We start from the raw sequence: 20,755 nt of genomic DNA, 5'->3' as shown, positions 1-20,755 counted from the left end.
ATCACGATCTACTTCTCGTGTAGATGTCGCATGCACAACTTAGCACCTGTGGAAGTAGTAGACTAACAAACGACAGGAAAAAGAAGGAAGTGGGTATGTGTCAAAGCTTGGATAAGAATGCTATCAGGTATTAGAGCACCATATTACGAATTCTTGGTATGGTCTACGTTAAGCAAAACAGCCACCGGTATGTAAAAAGGGGTACCTCTCAAGAGGCCCCGTCGTCATCAATTCTGACTCTTCTTGCTCTCGTCGTCCCTCGCGAGCTCCGCATCATGCACAATCGATTTGACCTCTGCGTGTACATTCTCCTTCTCTTTCGGCCCACTCTCCTCATCCGCCGGCTTCGGCGCCGCAAAGAACAGCTTCTCGCGCCTCATAAAGACCGCCAACACAATCGAAAATCCGCCCGCGGCAATCACCATCCCATACAATCGACTGATAACATCCACAATAATCTCCAACACACGCCTTCGTTGTGCCTCAGTCAACATCTGGATAAACTCGCCGCGCGCCCCGGTGATCGCCCCGACGACCTGCGAGCGCGCAAACTGTGGAAACGCCTCGGCAATGCGCCCACTCGCCTGATTTAGGAACACACTCGACGAGATCGTAAGCGCTGCTGTCACACCGGCGATCTGGCCCAGCGAGATCAGCGCGACCGCATCCGGTATCTCGCGCGGCGTGCTCTTGAGCTGCACGACAGAGAACGAACACTGCACGTACATGGCCGCCAGTCCTAAGATCACCGAGTAGCCGTAGACGGCTGCGGCAGAGGTGTCGATGCCGATGCTGTAGAAAAGCCCGCCACCGATGACGCCTAGGGCGCCGCCGACGATGTACCAGGGGAAGTAGTAGCCAACAGCGTTGGACAGCGAGCCACATAGAATGACGCCGAAGACCTGGAATGCAACGAGAGGCAGTAGACGCACGCCTGCTTCGAGAGGTGAGTCGTTATGAACGAACTGGAAGAAGATCGGGATGTAGTAGAGCGGGATGTACACCACAGTCGTCGCAGCGGCGATCTCCATGAAGAAGATGACGTTCTCATAGTCTTTGATCAGCTTGACGGGGAAGATGCGGTTTACCTTCGTGGTGGTGATGGCGAAGGCTTGCTGCAGGACGAACAGAATCCAGAGCACACCGCTCACACACCACAGCGCAATGATCTGGGCGCTGGACCACGCGTAAACGCCGCCGCCGAAAGACACGGCCATGACAAACGACACAAGTGCACCCGCGTTGAGCGTCGCGCCCAACCAGTCAATCTCCCTCATTTTGGCGAATACGCCCTCGCCAGGCCTCGGTGTGAATGACGGGATCATGAAGATGAACACAGGCGCAAAAGCCCCACCGACGCAGAGATTGATGTAAAAGGCCCAGCGCCATGTCGCAGACGATTCGGCAAATGCACCGCCCACAATGGGACCTAGGACTGTGCCCGCGCCCCAGGTCAGACCGGTGAGATTCAGATACATGGGTCGTTCGGCTTCGGATGTGAGGACGGAGAGCAGGTTCATGGCACCGCTGTAGATGGCCACACCGCCCATGCCACATAGGACGCGGCCAATGATCAGGGCAGTCATGTTCGGAGCTGCGCCGCAGACGGCAGAACCGATCTCGAAGAGTAGAACGCCGTTGATGAAGATCAACTTGTTATCGTAGAGGCTGGCAAGGCGAGCTCTGTTGCAGATGTTTGTCAGTCTTGATCAGGTAGGGAGCGCGAAGTCACATACACAGGCAGAGTCATTGCTATCGCACCTAACGGGAACGCAACCGATACCCAGGGGAGTTTGTCGACATTATGGAGGCTTTCGATGATGCTGGGCTGTACGTCCGCGACTACAGTGTTGTCCAGGGCGAAAAGAAAGATAGAGATGAGCAGGGAGGTGACGACGAGTGACCACCTCACAGGGCCGCCTCTGTTTGGTTTGGTCTGCTCATTTGGAGGGGTGGTGATGGCTGTATGCTCATCCGGAGGATTGTCACCTTTTCCGGACGATGCGCCTTCTGTAAGACTGTTGGCTTCAGTCGCCATGATGCGTCAATAACCAGAGAGCCCAAAAGTGAATGGCTATCGAGATTGCTTAAGTTTCGCAAGGACCCTCAATATGGTATTGCAAGAATCAAGAGGAAAATCTATCTCCAAGTTTCACAAATTCGTGGAAACAGTTCCCCTTATACCTATTTGGATTATCATCCTCTCGCTACTGGCGCCTCCAGCTTAGAAAAACGCTCTCGTAAGCATGGCGGACTCATAATTTGCTCCGATGGCCGAATGTTAGACTAATTATTCTGAAGTCAGCCGTAGTCAATTCAATGTAAGATGGAGATAAGGCTCTCCGGACCGTTTCATCAACCACTCCCAAAGCAAGCAACAAGCCACTAACAACACAGCTCGCAGGACGTCATTCATCTCAGACCGCTCATCATACGTGCAAGGATTCGTCGCTCATAACGAAATCCGAATGCATCGGCTTTATGACTCATGGACACGACTTGCTCAAGACAACCGTTTTCATAAACTGCATAATCGAAGTATGGCATATAAGGCCAGCCACCCTAAAAAGCGCCAAGAAAACGCACCATTCCCAGCACTCAGGAAGCGAAACGTCTGGACAGCAAAAAGCGGCTGAAAGTTGGACGTTCCTTGCCATCCGGGCCAGCCGTGTGGGAACAGTCATACCTATTCATTGCTAATGCCGTTGAAGGATTCCTGCTTACATATACCGATCAACCTATCACCGCAAGACAGCAACCTCCTCGAAGATCGGATTTAGGCACTTTTTGTTGCACCCTTGGTTTTCCGTAGCGGAGGAGATGGAGAAAGCGATTGCGAGAGCGAGCTACTACTGCTATGTGTTGGGTCTAGCACGGAAGAGAGAACGCCACTTGAAGCTATGGATTATACGAACATGCATGGCATAAATAGCACTACAAGGGTCAAATTAGAGTTGGCGCGCCTTGCCAGTCTGACGCTCTCAGTCAGCAGGAGGTTGATACACGAAAACGTGGTCATCTCCCTGTCGTGCTTGGTGGTATAGCAAGTGTTATGGATAACGTTATGATTTGGGGGCCAGATCCGTATAATCTCGGTACTGAATAACAGAGATCCGGATTCCCGCAATTGTATAATGGCATATAATAAGCATGAGCCTTGACAGCATCGCTTAGTTCATATGCATTTCAAATCCGAAGCGGACTTCGTTCGTACTAGCATATGAGAACACTTCCGGACAATAACACAGCATACACATTGAACTGTCTCATACCTTAACAGATCTTCAATCTCTGCGACCTATTTCCCGAATATACCCTTCCGAATCACCCTCCAAAATATCTGAAAAGTCGGATACTTGTCCAGCACGAAGCCCCATGACGTCAAGTGCCTATCCAGTCTGTCCTTCTTATTCTTCTCGTACCTAGCGTCATTTTCGAACCGAGACACTATCTGCTCATTTTCCCGCTGCCATTCCTTATCGCGTCTCTCCTGTGCCTTCGCCTCCTTGGCGTCCAGCCCTGTGAGATCATCATGCGCCGACTCCGCAGCGCGAAGACAACTATGCAGCGCATAACAATACACCCTAATGACCTCCTCGTCGGGCTTCACCTTGCGCCTGATATCTGTCTGAACATCGTTCTTTAAGTCTTCTGCTTGTGCGCGTGCGGTGTCGCGCTTCAGGATGGCGCGCTCGTACGCTTTGAAGGCGCGTTTTTTTGTTCTTTTGGGTATGGCGTAGTCGCTTTGTGTGACGTCGTGGCTGTCGAATTCGTAGATTATTTGGTTGCAGAGGTCCAGGATCCAGTACCACATGTCTATGGATGTGGTGGGTAGTTGAGATAGCACTGCGTCGAGGGGACTAGGTCCTGACCGCAGTGTTAGGCAGGATGATGCTCGGGTAAGTGGTCGTCCTCGTTGGCGAGGAACGGGCGCCTCATGGTCTGTTGAGTATGATAGGTTTCGTGCCTCTGCTTTTCGGGTAGTTAGACTTGTAAGAGGTGTGGAGGCGGCGCCGTCGTCGCTAAAATTATCGTCATCGACATCCACGACCTCCTCCTTGTCGTCTCCCTCACTTTCGGTCTGGAAGGAAAGACGTCTTGACTGGCACCTTTCCGCCTTACTTTCACCGTCACTGTGATCTGGAACTGGCTCAATCATCCGCTGCTTCGCTTTTTGTCGCGGTCGAGTAACGCAGGGCTTTCGAGGCGTGTCATATATAGGTTGTCCAGTCGGACGAGTGGAGCTCCTTCTAGAACCAGCCGCGCTCCCTACTGACATCGAGGTGGTGATCAAAGGCATCGATGTGACCCTTTGGATTTGGCGCCGTGGCAGAGTATCGCCGTAACGTCCGGGGTTGCCTACTGGCTGAATTGTCGCCACCGACCGGTCCTGATTCCGAGGACTGTAGGAGCTTGGAATTGGATCTACAGGAGAAGAAGTAGAAGAGGTATCTCGAAGTATTAGTGTTCTCCTACTCGTTGGGTACGTAGGTGGAAAAATAACGACAGGCACTGATGGCTGATTCTCTATTGGCCAACTACCCGATTCGACACCAGCTCTCGATGAACCACATGTTATTGGTGGCCTAGATGGAGTGTTCCGAGATGGTCCGGCTTGACTTGTATAATTTATGGCGTTTTGGAAGTCTCGGTTTACTACATGCTGTGGGACAGGATCGATATAAGCCGGGCGAGTATCAATCTTGCGCGCCCCAGGACTGACGCCATCGGGGATTTGGCTGGGAGTTGACATTCTCGCAAGTCAGTTGTGTTGGCTGTTGGCAGGAGCCGTACATAGCGCTATGGAAGCCTTTAAGTAGAGCGTAAGCTGAAAACCCTGTGAGGCTGAAATATTGGCTGTAACTTGCTACTGGTTAGAACATGTTGGCGAGAACTGCCCGATCATGGAGCTTAAATCCGCCATCACAGTGGTGAACTGGTATCTCGAGGCGAGTTGGAACAATGCAGCGGAGTCTGAGAGCGCATCTGGATGCGCCATATGGGGGTTCAGCTGAGATCTTATCTATCGGGTGTTTCACCTTGTGACGGGCAAATCAATCTGAGTTACTGAAATGATGATGGCGACCTCGTATTCGTGCATTACACTGCATCAATCCACGCTTTCCCGCAAAAGAAACTGTGATTTGACCTTCCTGTTGCCCATCAATACTAAGCCGCACTCAACAGCTCAATGCTATGAATAGAGTAGTTCTTTGAGCGTTCGAGCGTTAGATATGTCACCGTGTTTCCCTGATCGGTGTAGATGAATCCACGTCCTGCAGCTCTAAGCCGCCTGTGGACTAAGGGCAAAAGCATAAGTTCCGATGTACGAGCATTAAAGCTCTTCATACCATGACATACGACCGAGCTTCAATATGACCTTCGATATGATGTATGGCGCCACGACGCATGATATGAGGTTAGATATCCTGCAGGGGGGTATCTGATGCTCTAATATTGCAGGACCACAAGATAGGAGGTCTCTAAGCTGCTAAGATTCTGACACGGGTCACGCAGCAAGGCTGGCTACACAGGAGCATGGATTCCACTCTATCCGTAAACACACGTAGACACACAGATCTACATGCATATTATGATCATTCGCTTATGGTCGGTTTCAGAATGAATAAACAGGACACCAACTCCATGCATCATGTACCCGTCATATCGTCGTACCCGCCTCATGTCTCTAACGCCAAGACTTGAAATGAACCCAATGGCTGACATGTACAAATACGCAAGTATCAACAAGATTAGGGCCCAAACTACAGCCAGTGCAGCTTAAACATTCCATTCAATTGTGAGTGTGCCCGTCCGATCGATCTTCTTGCCCTGATCCTCATCATCTCGAATCATCTCACCCGCAATGATCGCAAAGATCTTGATCATAACGTCTTCTTCCGAAATGCGGCCACTCTCAGGACCGCCAACATTACAATTGCCGATCTTAGCCTTCTTGCCGGTGACTTGCTCATATTCTGCCACATCCTTGACCGTCATCGTTTGCATTAGCACCTTGGCCATAACCAGATGGTCTTCTGTGAACTCTAGACTATAGCCCCAATTGCTGATGATTGCACCAACGTACTTTGAACGATTCGAGAACGTAGAGAGTAGAGCAGCGTTCGTTGGGTGTGATTTTGGGCTGAACACCGAAGGGTCCCGCTTCTGCGCCTGATACAGATTGTCAAGACTGATGAAGTGGGTACGGGTCCAAGGATATTCTGAGGGGATTGGTGGATATGGGCGAAGAACAGGATGCTGTGGCGGTGGCGGCGTTCTTGTAATTGCAGACCAGATCCCACCAGTGAAGCGGGAGAACAGGCCTGGACCAGTGGTTTTGATTTCGATATCCTCCGCGACAACCTCACTTGATGCACTAGTATACTGGCGTTCGACTGGACTTGGTACGACGGGCGCCGCGACCGAAGATTTCTCAAACAATGGATTGACGACACAATTTGGATCGACGGTCAAGACAGAACAGCTCATCCTCGTTCGGAAGGCCGGTGAGCTACATTGCGACACAGCATCTTCAAGCGGCTGGGAGGACTGCATGTCTCGGTAAAAGGGCTGACTGTTCGATCGGGCTTCCAGTTCATCCTGCAACTGCTGCGCATCAGACGCTTCCGACACGTACTGGTCAACAATAGGGTCAGAGTCGTCAATGCTGTCATCGAATGTGGCATCGGCAAACGAGACATGTTTCGAAGGGCTGCTGGCACTATCTCTGGGTCGAGCAGGTGAAGAGTCCCTTGTGATCTTTAAAATCGGCGCCGGACTCCTGAATGGTGTTAGCCGCTGGGGCTCTCGGATAGGACTACTGTTCAAGGTATTCTTATTGAGTCCAAGAAGCTCCGTTAGATCCAATTTCTCCGAGTCTCCTCTTTTTCTTCTGTTACGCCTTGGTATGTTGTGCACAGTGTAGTCGTGTTGCCAGAACAAGCCCGTGTCGTCATCTTCGATGTCAGGATAAGAGACATTATCCATTCTATCAGGTAAAGTTGCTGTAGATTCCTCAGATACAGTAACAGAAACCGCATTGACTTCTGCAGGCAGTCTGGTATCCGTGGGAATGGTTTGCGTGGACGGCTCGGCTTCATCACTATAGTTGAAATCGCTATTACTCTTCCTTCTCCAGGTCTTTGGTAGCTTGCTACGCTTCGGCTTAGCCAGACTCTCATCATCGACGAAAAGATCTGCGACTTGAGGTACCAGCGACGGCTGAGTTTTGTCAAGGATCTCTATGTCAGAGGATCGGCTAGCTTCCTCCTCCCAGATATCACTTATATCCTGTGCCCTGTCGTCCACGTGTTGAGATACTTGGGTATCATTAGCTTCTCGGTTGTCGTCCTTGTTTTGATACGGAGACTCAGTGTCTGTTCCTGCAGAAGAAAGTGGTGTGGTAGGCTGCCAGTCCATCTCGCTCCCGATCTCCGGCGTAGCAATCTGGAGAGACAGCTGGTTTCCATTTAGGCTAGGATATCTGATTGTAACATCTTGAACTTGTCGTCGCGGGACAGGAAGTGAAAATGGAGGTTTTACTGCTCTACTATGCGACTGGCACTGTTCCTCTGGTGTCGGTAGGCGTTGGGAATTTGGCTCTCCAGCCGCATTTCGATGTATCTTAAACACGTCGTCGCCACTACCACATGCTCCCATCTCCGGGGATACACTACGACTCATGTTTCGTTCTTGTGAGCGCCTTGCAAGTTCTTCCCCAAGTCTGAGTCCAGCCTGAAGTTCTCTCCTAGTACCTTCCCCGAACCCACTGAACAAGCTGTCCAGTCGCGCCTTGGTAGCCAGCGGCGACTTATCTCCGGTGACCTTGTTTTCATTGACATCGACGACGCCTTGTAGAGCGATTGCGGTTTTGACTACGCCTGAAAGCCTAGGAGTTGACGCTGTGCGGGGAAATAGCAGTGCAGGTTCAATCGGAGGTGGTCCAGAGGGTGATACGGCTTCAAGCGACGGTGTTCGGTATGACAGAGGTGCTCCAGGAGGTGAGGAGGGCATGTGCGAGTGTTTCACCTTCAAGTAGCTTAATACCCGAGGACTTGGAGCAGCCTTCAATTTGGGGTTGCTTGACACGGATGCGATACTAGGCAAGTTTGAGGTTGCTGCTGATGGGCTACTTGACAATTGCCGACTAGGAAGCGAATCAACAGATATCATACTGAAACCTTCGCTCTCCATGATGGTCGTGCTATCGATACCATCGTCAATTCCATGCTCCTGATTGTCTCTTCTCACGACTTCTGGAGCCGTACTTAAAGCAGGATAGTTTCGCTTGTCGAATCGCGTGATCTTGGGTGCAATTATGGACGCGTCGGGATTTACGGGAAAGCTGTGCATAGGTGATGACTGTGGCATGGGGCTTTCGGCACTTTCATCATATCCGATGGGCTTTCTCGGTGTAGGTACGCGAAAGTGAATTGGGTTGATTTCGGGTGTGGTGTTGTCTCCAATCTGGCGACTATATTTGAGATGTAAAGGGGTGACATTGGCAAAATCGATTTTTTTCACGCCAGTGGATGAAGCTCGCTGCAAGTGTGTATATGTGGATGTTTCCACTTGGTGAGTAGTTTTTCGACTACTCTCATTGCCATCCCGACCCTTACCGGGTACACCCTTGGGTTCGGAGGGTTTGACCGGCGAGACATCCTCTGCTGGTGTGTCACACCTACCGGGCAAGCTTGATGGGCTTGAAGAGGGGTCTACAGGAGCAATCTTAGTAGCGTTACCGTCTAGGTTTTGCAACTGGTTTTCGTGAGAAGATTGTCCTTCCTTCATGTTCCGGCCTTGAGGCTGATTAGGCGTCGCAATGTTCTTTCGTGGTCGTCCTCGTGGTCGTTTTGTAGGCGCGGGTTCACTGTCCAAGCCGCTCACATCCAGTATACTTGACTCAGCAGTCTCAGCAGATTTCCTGCCTTTCGAGCTCTTTCCCGCAGGTGTCACATCTCTTCTAGGTTTAGATGCAGCTCCGGTGTCTGACTTGCGCGGTCGCCCTCTTCTTTTAACTGGCGATGTCTCGTCTGCGCCTTTCAAAGGTACTGTGGTAGTCTTTGTTGTAGTTCGTTGCTTGACCCGGCGCGTGGGCGACTCCAGATCGATGTTCTCCTGGTCGACAATGCCGTCGCCATTTTGTTCGACGGTGACCTTGATCTTCCACGGGCTTGTAGATTTCGAAGGTGATACTTCAAAGGTCGCTGAGTGGTCTGTAGAGTGGACTGTTTTCACTGGGCTACTCAATCTTGCTTTTGCATGATTTGATGAGGTGCGCTGCAGTGGTTTGCGAGGTGTAGGTCGTCTACCAAGCGAAGATGCCAGTGGATCTGGCGAAGAGTCAGGATAGATATCGCGTTCTTGCAGCAGGGTCTGAGGCGCCATATTGAAAGGTCGCCGTTCCACCAGAGTTTTGTGGTGTATGTTGAAAAGCGCAAGTCCGTACACGACGCGTAGGTGAAGGTCAGAATGATGGCGGGCGCAAGGTGGGAAGCTTTGTTGTTGCTACTGCCCTAACAGGTTTAGTTTTATTTACGCTTCAAGTGGGGCTGCAGCACTGACGACCCTACCAAGGTAATTGCGGGCCTACGGGTCTGCGACAAGATGACCACGAGTAAGGTATTGGTGGTGCGGAGCAGCCCTTGAAAACGACATCATCCATTGCTGCTGGTCTCTCTTTACTATGTGAGTGGTATTGGCTTGTTGGGAGGACTTCCGCGAAGCAATGGGTATTCATGGGTAAGTTAAGCCCTTGTTCAGCTTGTTTGCATCCCATTCCCCAGTCTTGCTAACATGGGCCAAGCATCTATCAAGAAATAGGCAAGGGAGAGCGCATATCGTTCCTCAAGTATGCTGTACAGACTTATGAGAAAGAGGGACGCCCACTACGCATCGCTATAGATGTGTCGATATGGCTGTTCCAGATCCAGGCCAGCAAAGGCGGCACCAACCCAGCCCTTCGAACGTTCTACTACCGCCTACTGCGCTTGACGTCTCATGGAATCCATCCTATATTCGTATTCGATGGTCCAAATAAACCTCCATTCAAGCGCAATAAGCGTACTGGGCCTAACGTCGCCTCCATCCCCGAGTTTCTGGCGAAGCAGCTTCTGAAGATGTTCGGCTTTCCGATACACATGGCGCCAGGTGAAGCAGAAGCAGAATGCGCATTGCTACAAAGAGAAGGCATCGTAGACTCTGTGCTCACGGAAGACGTCGACGCGCTCATGTTTGGAAGCGGTATTACCCTACGAAGCTGGTCACCGGAACAGAAGTCGAGCAAGGTGCCGACCCATATCAACTTGTACGATGCAAAGAAGATCAAGAGTGGTCCTTCGGGCCTTGACAGAGAAGGCATGATACTTGTAGCTTTAATGAGCGGAGGAGACTACATTCCAGAGGGTATTCCTGGCTGCGGCCCCAAAACAGCATGTGAAGCTGCCCGAGCTGGATTTGGACAGGATTTGTGCCGACTCAAACCATCAGACAAAGTCGGATTAAATGCATGGCGCAAACGACTCAACGACGAGCTCCATATGAACAATAGCAAAATATTCAAGAGGAAGCACAAAACGCTGACTGTGCCAGATGAATTCCCTCGTGCAGATATCATGGGATATTACACAAACCCTGTCATATCTAGTGCGCAGGCTCTAGAGAGGCTTAAATTGACTCTTCGATGGGATCATGATGTTGACTTCCCGTCATTGCGCGAGTTTACTGGTGATGCCTTTGCTTGGGTGAAACTTGAAGGCGCAAAGCATTTCATTCGCAGCTTAGCACCGGCGATGCTTGTGCGGGAATTGCGCATCCGCGCTGCAAGATGCGATAACATCTCAGAAAACATGGACGAAATTGAAAAAGAAGAATCACGACTAATCACGTCCTTGCACAATGAACGAAAGCATACTACTACTGACTTGACCTCGGAGATTCGTGTTGGCTTCGTCCCTCTTGAAATTGTCAGGATAGATTTACACTCAGAGGAGGCAGACGATACCATAGTTGTGGGTGACAGCGATATCGAGGAAGAAGCACCATTGTTCCTCAACGCAGACGACGCACCAGAACCCACAGCAGCGCCAAAAACAAGGGGTCCCACAAAGTATGATCCCACGATGATCAACAAGGCATGGATTCCTGATACCTTCGTACGAATCGGGGTGCCGTTGAAGATAGAAGACTGGGAAGGTTCAAAGCGTACAGCCACAGAACAACAGCGCATGCGACAGACAGCTAAGGATACCAGGAAAACTCAGCCTAGAGCCAAAAAAAGTTCTTCAGCCACAGGGGGCATGCGTGGTGGTGAGCTATACAAATTTGCAAAGCAGACAAAGCCTGGGAGCCGACCTCCACCAGCAAGCAAAGCCGGGAAAGCAATTATTGCCACCATGGACCACCCTGATCTTAAGGAAACCCTGCCACTATCCACAGCTCCTCAGTTGTCTGTCATTAGTCTCTTATCTAGTCCACCCACAACACCGAGAAAGTCTCGGCAAAGTACTATCGATCGGTACTTTTCACCTCGATCAGACGCTCGATGCATCGATACTTTAGCACCCTCAATCGAGAGCAAACTTGAGACGAGTGATGAATTCGCTGTCCAGCCGCGCAAAAAACGTTCAGGGTTTCAAAGAACTCAAACACTGCCAACACACCTTGAGTCTAGTCCGCGAGCTTTGCGGGCGTCGATATCACGTGGGGAGCGTCGTTCATACTCGCCGGATCCTCAGCTACCGTCTCCGGGCAAATTCAGAAGTAAACGCTCGAAGCCAAGTTCAGCAGAAGAGGTTATTAGGCAGAGACGGTCTATCGAAGGTCTCGACTTGTGCGCGACAACGAGTTCGTTCCAGCGAATTTCGACCTCAGCACACGAGCCATCGGGGCGTACACTACGCATCGTAGATTTGGCGAGCTCTTCACCAGTACAACCACCGTCGCGGGTAATTCCCTCGTTCTCCAATTCAGTTGTGCCGATGCTCTCGCCCGCGACCCCACGAGACCCTGTCACATTCTACTCTTCACCTCCTGCCAGTCCCATACTGGACATAAGGACGACTTCTCCCTATCTTGACTCGATCAAGGAGACATCTATCCTGAACCGACACCAAGGATGGCAGTCACCTGACTTGATTGAGCAGGACAAGAACACAAAGCCACAGGAATCACCGTTGACTCCCCCAATAACCACTCCTGCGCGGTCTCCGTCGGACCAACAACGCATTCCAGACAAGTTCGAGGATCCGTTCGGCGCATCACCCAAGGTCCTCAAACAATTCATCCGTCCTCGCGAAGATCTCCCTGGACACTTTGCATGGACAGACGGAACGAGCCCTGAGGCACTCCGTTGGATGGAGCGAAGCAAGTTGCTTCAGAACGTGAGAATGGTTGATCTAACAGCTTCGCCGTCACATTCTACGTCGACTTCAGTAGCATCAAGACCATCTGGACCAGCATCAAAGACGAAAGCTGGAAGTACAAGCACAAGAACCCGATCAGCTGTGAACACCCGTCGGAGTGCCGCTGAATGCGCCCCATCACAATCTCAGCCTCAACCTACGTACATCAGACAGCCGGTGTCAGCGACAGCATCGCCACTAGTGAGAGGCACAAAGCGGAGCAAGCGAATAGCGAGGAGACACGGTGTTGCAGGTAGAGGCGTCTCAGTCATCGATCTGACGTTATAGATAGCCACAGACTGGTGCCGAGCTTCAGAATCTACATATCCCCATCTTTGGATTCCATGGTTTGGTCTGGTCAGGCAGAGCATCTGCTCACCTGGCGCCAGCAAGAGGATAGATGTGTTGATTTTACCTGTGTATCTCTACATATATACCCGCGTCTCACATACACATACCGCAAATTTTGGTTCAGCATCAATATAAACCCTCACGAACACTTGTCCTCATACTCGCCCTCTACCACGGACGAGCATGCACGTCCATCATCCACCACCCTCCGGCACTCGTCTGTATCACCTCTCCAAGCCATCCCACGTTCGCTGCTGAACCCACTTAACAGCAGTCAACCGAGAGATCTCTGTTCTTGTTCTAGGCAGCCACCCCAGCTCACCATGCACTTATGCTGCACTGTAGGTTTGCACCCATGCGTGCACGCTATGCTTCCAATACGATATCGTGATTCGGTCATGTGGATATTTGGACCCGATGGAGAGGCGGCAACGGTATGCCACGCTGTATGTGATATCTGTGAGTGTGGGAAGAGGCCGGCTGTATGTTTGTAACGTCATTGTGCAGGGCTGACTGGCTTTGGTGAGGGAGAGATGGTATTCAAGGAGGGAGGGGAGTGGATTTATGGCTGGAAGGGGATTAGTATGGAAGTTATCAGACGGGGTATATCAGGGATCTGTGAGAAGTATTTGTAGTTCGGACCAAGGGCATATACGACGACACGATACATACAGCCTACCTTTTGTTTGTATCTGAAGCTATATATTATCATATATGTCCGCAACAAGGTCCCAGGGAGCAACAACGCTCCGCATCCGTGCACCAGAACCGTCATAACAATGATATTCCCTTCCATTTACACGCAATCCATCGTTGCACAATTGGCTGGCTGCTAGCCTCAACTGTGTTATAATATGACTATGGGACATTGTTATATTATATTGTATCGACTAAGAATTAGGAACCCTAAGTCACTCTACTATATCATCTATAAGAAGAGAGCAGCTCTGAATATGCACAGGTCTCATACAGCTACCTCAAGAATCAATACCATTAACCTAGAAGAATATCATACTCATGTACAACTCTAATTCTAAGTAGTAATGGTCGGGTATACTATTTCTTATAAGTGTACGATAAGAACATACATTATACTGATAAGGAAAATAATCTAAATAGTTTGTGGAGTGCTTCTTTTCTGTGTTACTGCCTGGCGCTCCGGTATAAAGGATTTCTCTTGATGCTATCAGTCCCTTGGTGGCCAAGGGGCCCCCGGTTCATAATATGGGGTTCTAACTAAATATCCGAACGTGGGCGTTCCTCGATCTTGATAGTCGTCATACTCTTCTGGACTATCGAACTCACTCTCATCTTCATCTTCATCTGGACGATAATGAAGCGTTAGCCCATAGTCCCCTAACAATGCAAGCATGGCAAGGTACGCTATGTAACACGTCAATCATCAGTTCAAAAAAATACAGGGATAATTTTCTAACACTTACCATAGTTCTGTACATTTCTTGCCGCCATCCGCTCTGGCATAATCACACATGGCTCCCAATCAAGATAGACACTTGGCAGAGGCTGTATTAAATCTATTACTATTAGATGTGATTCTGCTTTAGAAATGTCAGACTTACTTTTGAACTCCGCCGTGTTCAGTAAATGGTAGAGTATTATCATGCTAAAGACTGTCTTTGGACTCGGGGCGCGATTGTCCCTAAGTGGTATTTCATCAGGGTAATCCTCTGCGAGCCTTTCTAACGTCAAACCAGACATTCTACTGTACGGCTCGCAGATGGTCATGCTGTTGTACATCTCATCCGTACTATTATATAGGGTGACAACAGCTCTTTTGTCCTTATTAGTGCAGTCCGGCGGTGTACTACGGCTGAACAGGTAATTCGTAATACCCCCTCTTACGGATCTGAATTGTGGTGTCATATCTATCCATATGTCTGAGGTCGTTTGCCAAAAGTAGTATTTTTTTGTTGTAACGGACGATTTTTTCCAGCGGTTGTCATCATCACAGAAGATGCGCGTCACTAGATCTTCTTGAGATGGCTCATTTACAATTTCTGTTGCCTCTCCCATGCGGCGCATTACGCTTAATATATGCAGAAAAAGAGGATGGTCTGGAGTTTCAATTCCGAAAAGACGCCATAGAATATGTTTGATGTCATCATCCTCAGTGTAGCCTTCCATACGAGACCAGGTTCGCTGTGCTGCGTATATTGCTTCGTTTACAGACGGTCTGACACCTGTCCTATGGGTACATGAGGAGTCGATATGATATTTTAGCGCTGTAATTAGAGGAAGGCGAAGGAGGCAAGTAAAGAGAGTGAATAGTACTAGAGAAACCATGTTACAGTAGAATAATAGCTATAGAGAAACAGCACTCGGAGAAAGTGTTAATAGTTCTATATATTAGGGATAAATTAAATAGTTAGAAGCACGAGTAAGGGATTTTCAAACTCTCTAAACCAGTAAAATCTAGCAGTAGACATCCTTGGTCTAAGCGTGTTTTAACCTTGTGAACCGTAGTTTAAAAATAGACCTTTCGCTTTTTTAGAACTACTTAAAAGGGTATGGATCTTCGAGTCCCATTCATCCCTACACGATTAATAGATTAGCTTCTTAGTTGCGCACAGACTTCCTATCAATTAGTTCAGTTCAACTTTGGGCCTCTAGTTAAACTAGACTAAAGTACTTCAATCCTAGCCGTCGTAGAATTAGATTAAACTATTAATCCTAGTAGTAGAATTAAAGTTAAACTAGACTAGACTAAAGTATATCCGTAGAAGTAGCTAAAAGTCTTAAAAATAGGTATAATTTGCTCGATTTTCGCCTATTTAAGTTAATATATTAAATTTTACCATGTCCACGTCCGTATATCTATATAGCCTATCTCTATATTAGCTAAATCGTTCGAATCCGTAGAGAAACTCACGAGTATACTTTTACGTTAGCCTTACGTAAGTACGCCGTCCATAATAAGGTTATATATATACTCGATTTTCGCCTATTTAAGTTAATATATTAAATTTTACCACGTCCACGTCTATATATCTATATAGTCTATCTCTATATTAGCTAAATCGTTTAAATCCGTAGAGAAACTTACGAGTATACTTTTACGTTAGCCTTATATAATCTCCTAGTCCGTAATAAGGTTATATCTCTACTAACTCTTAAGATCCTATAGTTATCTAATTAGAATCGGGCTTATCTTACTTCTTCTTAGTATAATTATATCTCTAGCCTCGCTAAACGTTCACTCGTCGTTATAGGTTAAGGCTAGTATAGATAGAATATTAATTACTATCTTATAAAGCCGTAGAAACTATAATTTCCGATCTAACCACTACTTAATAGGGTTATTATAGTTAAACTTACTATCGAGTCGACAATAGCGGCTAAGTTTATCCTTCTCTTATCTTCTTTAGCTAATTAACTTTATTTTATTTAGGTATTCGCCTATTAGAGAGCTCAAGAGAGGTATTTTTAGAGATTATATATAAGATAGAGGTATATATAACGGTGAGGAGGGTCTCGGAGATTTATACGTCTACTAAAGGGCTAGGAAGTCGAGTTCTAGCTAGTTAATAGTCTTCTATAGATATAATCTAGTAAACTTCTCCTTATCCTATTTAAAGAAGTTCTTCTATAAAGGATAGAGATAAGTTCTACTATAATATAGCGGGTTTAGCTTTACTAAGTTATAATACTTCGCTAGCTTTACCTTCGCGTTATTAATTACTATCTATAAGTAGTCCTTAAGTGGTGGATTTAGTTAAACCTTATTAGCTAGTATATAAGGCGTGGATTTAGAAACCTTAAGGTTATTAAAGTAGTTCTCTAGGTAACATATTAAAGGAAGTACTTACTAGATTACTCTAAAATTAGTTTTATAGCCTCGTCCCTCGCTTTATAGTAATACCTCTTTAATTAGTAATAAGGTATTAGTATATATCCGGATAATACTCTAGTCGTAGCCGTTAAGTCCACTTTCCGTAATAAATAATAGAGTCTTATTTATTAAATTAACGTCTTTATTATCGGAATCTCCGTCTCTATTATCTATAAAGATATCTATATTAACTACTATCCGGGTGCTACTCCAATACGTCTACTAGAAGAGGAATTTCTCTATATACTTATTAATCGCGGCTCGGAGCTTAAGGCCACGCTCTATAAAGTCGTAGTAGCTATTCTAGTATATCTTAACTAGCTTAATAAGCTTAGTAGGAGTAAAGTTCGTACCTAAAGTAATCGCGTTCTTATTATACTATCGCTTCTATATAGTAATAAATTTCTATCGTCTCTTAGCTAAGCGATAGATAAACGTAATAATTAACTATAGTACCATAATTAGTCCTATTTTCCGCCACTCTTATAGGAAGGTAAGCTCCGTAATAAGGTCCTTAGATAGGTTATTAAAGGTGTCCTTATCTTTACTAAAAAGTAGAGACTAGGCAATAAGATTAAGAGTGTATAGGAAGTAGTAAAGCTATAAGAACTTACTTACTCTAGGAAGAGCTTAAGAGAGGAGTTCTACGGCCCTAGTATTATTACTTACTCCGTTAAGGATAAAGTAACTAACCTTATCTATTAGGACTTAGCCTTAGGTAGGACCCGACCTATATATATCTTAGCTAACAGGGTTAGAAGGTGACGTGAAGGGCGGTAAATAGTCACGTGCTAGATAGATCGGCGTCCCTTTATATATATACTCTCGGATTCCTACCGAAAGGGTTCGGTAGTAATTCGTTCTATAATAGAATATACTCTATTATTCTATCTAACTATACTACTATCTAATAACCCTATTCTTATATTTAAATTACTCCCTATATAGTACTATAGTTAAGATAGTCTAACTAGAACCAAGAAGGTCGACACGATCTACTATAGGGATAAGTAATACTATATTAAATAATAGGGATCCTCTATAATTAGTATTAATCCTAGCCGTTTCTAACCGAGAAGTAGAAATATTAGACTAAATCACGGAGCTTTTAGACGAAGAAATAGTAGATACGCTAAGTAACTTCTAATAATATAAAGCTAGATAACGAGTCGTGGCGGAGCTACGCGAGGTATTATAATAAACTATCGCTAAACTTTAGAAATACGTCGCGAATTAGGCTCGAGAGATTTAAACCCTTAAAGAATAGATAGAACGCGCGAAACTCCTTGTAAAGAGATAAGAACTTAAGGAGTCTCTTAAAGAACTACGCTGAATAATAGTAGGTAGACGACTTCCTATACTAATTTAGGCGGAATTAGTTCACCTACTATTAGAGTTATAATAATCTACCGTATACCCGGCCGCTTCGTTACCGATTTACTCTACTCCTTCCCTAGGTATACTAAAATCTAAAGACCCGACTATATTTATAGGGAAGAACTAAAAGGAGTAGAAAGACTAGAAGAGAGACTACGAAAAGTACTTCCTCGATAACCCTCTACTCTTTTCTACTAAAGTATAACGTATTTCGTTCGGAGAACGATACCTAGACTTATAATCCCGTGATTAATAGGATAGATAGAAGGAAGTATAGCTACTATCTATGATAACCTAGGAATATTTAGCTATATTTATACTAAATACCCTCGGAACGGATAGAGAACGTGAAAGAAAGATACTATCTAAGTTAAGAAGCGTGGTATAACGACCGAACTAGACATCTACTTAACTACTATAATACCTCTAAAACCTATAGAATAATATCCCTACGCTATAGGAAAATATTTATATATTCTAGTTTCGCGAAGTACTACTTCCGTTAATCCGCGAAAGACTAGAAATAGTATTATTAAGTTTTAACTATCTATACAAATTAGAGAAGAAAGCTAATAAATACTACCACATCCTTAAGGAACGTGGCTCTCTAGGTAAAACCGACGAACCCTATACGGGTTAGAAACGAGGTTAATTAAATACGTTTAATTAAGAGTAACCTTACCGCGATTAGTACTAGAAGAGCGTAAATCGGGGTAGAAACGCGTTAAGAGGATACTAAAATAATTAAGGCGGTACTTCTTAATACGGAAAAGGATAAGGTATAGGCTTAAATATAACGCCTATCGTAAAATAGTAGAATTATAGCGCACTTCGTTACTATAAGTATAGAGAAATAGAATATATTTCACCTAACTATAAGAATCCGAAAAAAGAATAGGCTAGTACACGAGACCTAACCGCGTTCTTAGCTAAATTATATATACTTAGGAGGAGCCGTAGCGCCTTCCGGCGAGTAAAGACCTAATATTACTAAAAGTATTATTACCTATAGTAAATAGTAATAAAACTATATAGGCCCTCGTAGATACTAGTATAGAAGATAACTATATTTTATTAATTCTTGTAAAGGAGTATAGATTATCGTATAATCTCGGTAAAGTTAGCCGAACTATCGTAGTTAATAGATATAAAGTTAGAACTTTAGATAAAGCTATAACGAATTACGAAGTTCATGACTCGAAGATAATAAAATAGTAGATATCTAATAAATTTATCGTGGCTAATATTAGCTAATAGAATATGATTCTAGGGATGCCTTAGCTTAGACGTCTAAACCCTATCCTTAATTTTTAGAAGGAGATATTAACGTTCCAATAATACCGTAGTAAATTATACTAGTAAGTCGTAACTATTAGTAAGGAGGCATAGAACCTCGCCGTGTGGACCCGATCATTACTAATCTATCTTATATCCTTATTAATTATTAATAAAGACGAGGATAATAGTAATAATCGGGGCGAAGACACGCTATCTAACATATATTCATAGTATACGGATGTGTTTTCGGTAGGAGATACGTTACTTCTCCCTAATCACGGGCTATATAAGCTAAAGATCGAGCTTAAAGAGAGAGTAGACATCTCTTATAGTCTACTTTACCTACTTTCGAGACTAGAACTCGAAGTTCTTTATAAATATATTAAAGAATACCTCGAAAGAGGCTAGATACGTCGTAGTACGTTATCGGCTAGCGTATCTATTCTCTTTATAAAGAAGAAAGACGGAAGTTTATATCTATACGTCGACTATTAGATACTAAATACGGTAACTAAGAAGAATCGTTACCTATTACCGCTAGTTAGTAAATCTTTAGACTAATTAATGAAGGTAAAGTACTTTACGAAGCTAGATTTATAAGATATATATTACCGGCTTCGAATTTATCGCGGAGATAAGTAGAAAACCGCATTTTAGACTAGATATGGTTATTTTAAGTATACTATTATACCATTTAGGCTAATAAATACGCTAGGAGCGTTTTAAGGATATATTAATACTACACTCGTAGGATTACTTAACGTAATTTACGTAGTTTATCTTAATAATATACTAATTTACTCCGATAGCATATAGAATTATAAAGAATATATAAAATTAGTACTAAATCGTCTAAGGTAGTATAAACTCTACATAAAATTATCTAAATACGAGTTTCACTAATAAGAAGTTGGGTTTCTCGGCTTTATTATAATATATAGCGGCCTAAAAATGGAGCTGGAGCGTGTAAAGACTATCATAGAATGGCTAGAATCTACTACTATACGTTAAATTAGAATATTTATAGGTTTTATAAACTATTATTATAAATTTATTATAGGCTTCTTACGAATTACGGCGCCGCTTAATAAACTTATAGAGAATAGCGGTAAAATCTCTATAGGTAGGCGAGCATAGCGTAAAGCTAAGTCGGTCGAGATATAGTTAACGCCGGAAGCGTAAGATACGTTCCAATCGTTAAAGAATTACTTTATAACTACGCTAATTCTTAGGTATTTTAATCCTAAGAAGTATATTTAGGTCGAAACTAACGCGTTAGAATTTATAATTACTAGAATTATTAGTTAACCATATAAAGATACGAAAGATAAGGTGTAATAATACCCGGTCGCTTTCTTTTTCTATAAAATAGCGGATATAGAGACGCGTTATAACACGTACGACTAGGAACTACTTATAATCGTTAAGAGTTTTAAGTAATAGTAATATTATTTAGAAGGCTCTATATATTAGATTAAATTATTATCGGATCACG

The 20,755-nt window shown here is 45.4% G+C and overlaps 5 protein-coding genes across 5 annotated transcripts; 1 reads left to right on the top strand and 4 right to left on the bottom strand.

Annotated features, from left to right (window-relative positions):
* Positions 1-98: 98 nt before the first annotated feature.
* Positions 99-2,507, bottom strand: EJ05DRAFT_475769 (MFS general substrate transporter). Its single transcript, XM_033743886.1, has 2 exons — positions 1,737-2,507; positions 99-1,683 (listed from the first exon to the last, which is right to left on the bottom strand). The coding sequence occupies exons 1-2, from the start codon at positions 2,036-2,038 to the stop codon at positions 228-230; spliced, it is 1,758 nt and encodes a 585-aa protein (XP_033600914.1). The 5' UTR covers positions 2,039-2,507; the 3' UTR covers positions 99-227.
* A 492-nt stretch (positions 2,508-2,999) lies between these two features.
* On the bottom strand, positions 3,000-4,961 carry EJ05DRAFT_352012 (uncharacterized protein). Its single transcript, XM_033741010.1, has one exon. It carries the CDS (start codon positions 4,751-4,753, stop codon positions 3,299-3,301), a length of 1,455 nt encoding a protein of 484 aa, XP_033600913.1. The 5' UTR covers positions 4,754-4,961; the 3' UTR covers positions 3,000-3,298.
* Positions 4,962-5,565: 604 nt separating this feature from the next.
* On the bottom strand, positions 5,566-9,493 carry EJ05DRAFT_351944 (uncharacterized protein). The gene has a single exon (XM_033741009.1). The coding sequence runs from the start codon at positions 9,388-9,390 to the stop codon at positions 5,782-5,784; it is 3,609 nt and encodes a 1,202-aa protein (XP_033600912.1). The 5' UTR covers positions 9,391-9,493; the 3' UTR covers positions 5,566-5,781.
* A 237-nt stretch (positions 9,494-9,730) lies between these two features.
* On the top strand, positions 9,731-12,692 carry EJ05DRAFT_485587 (uncharacterized protein; the record flags this gene model as incomplete). Its single annotated transcript, XM_033745463.1, has 2 exons — positions 9,731-9,744; positions 9,809-12,692. The coding sequence occupies 2 exons, from the start codon at positions 9,731-9,733 to the stop codon at positions 12,690-12,692; spliced, it is 2,898 nt and encodes a 965-aa protein (XP_033600911.1).
* Positions 12,693-13,801: 1,109 nt separating this feature from the next.
* EJ05DRAFT_510383 (uncharacterized protein) lies at positions 13,802-15,116 on the bottom strand. Its single transcript, XM_033748169.1, has 3 exons — positions 14,336-15,116; positions 14,198-14,290; positions 13,802-14,138 (listed from the first exon to the last, which is right to left on the bottom strand). The coding sequence occupies exons 1-3, from the start codon at positions 15,057-15,059 to the stop codon at positions 13,942-13,944; spliced, it is 1,014 nt and encodes a 337-aa protein (XP_033600910.1). The 5' UTR covers positions 15,060-15,116; the 3' UTR covers positions 13,802-13,941.
* Positions 15,117-20,755: the final 5,639 nt, after the last annotated feature.

The sequence above is a fragment of the Pseudovirgaria hyperparasitica genome, assembly GCF_010093815.1.
Source record: "Pseudovirgaria hyperparasitica strain CBS 121739 unplaced genomic scaffold EJ05scaffold_7, whole genome shotgun sequence".
Taxonomy (NCBI): Eukaryota; Fungi; Ascomycota; class Dothideomycetes; order Acrospermales; family Acrospermaceae; genus Pseudovirgaria; species Pseudovirgaria hyperparasitica.
Note: the sequence above shows the minus strand (reverse complement) of the source record. Positions and strands in the feature narration are given on the sequence as shown.

Excerpts from the sequence above, each read along its gene's own strand:
- EJ05DRAFT_475769 (XM_033743886.1), bottom strand. The coding sequence starts at position 2,038 with ATGGCGACTGAAGCCAACAGTCTTACAGAAGGCGCATCGTCCGGAAAA. Across the intron at positions 1,684-1,736 it reads ATAGCAATGACTCTGCCTGT|AGCTCGCCTTGCCAGCCTCT; the intron begins GTATGTGACTTC and ends CATCTGCAACAG.
- EJ05DRAFT_352012 (XM_033741010.1), bottom strand. The coding sequence starts at position 4,753 with ATGTCAACTCCCAGCCAAATCCCCGATGGCGTCAGTCCTGGGGCGCGC.
- EJ05DRAFT_351944 (XM_033741009.1), bottom strand. The coding sequence starts at position 9,390 with ATGGCGCCTCAGACCCTGCTGCAAGAACGCGATATCTATCCTGACTCT.
- EJ05DRAFT_510383 (XM_033748169.1), bottom strand. The coding sequence starts at position 15,059 with ATGGTTTCTCTAGTACTATTCACTCTCTTTACTTGCCTCCTTCGCCTT. Across the intron at positions 14,291-14,335 it reads GAACACGGCGGAGTTCAAAA|ATTTAATACAGCCTCTGCCA; the intron begins GTAAGTCTGACA and ends TAATAGTAATAG. Across the intron at positions 14,139-14,197 it reads AAGAAATGTACAGAACTATG|CGTACCTTGCCATGCTTGCA; the intron begins GTAAGTGTTAGA and ends CGTGTTACATAG.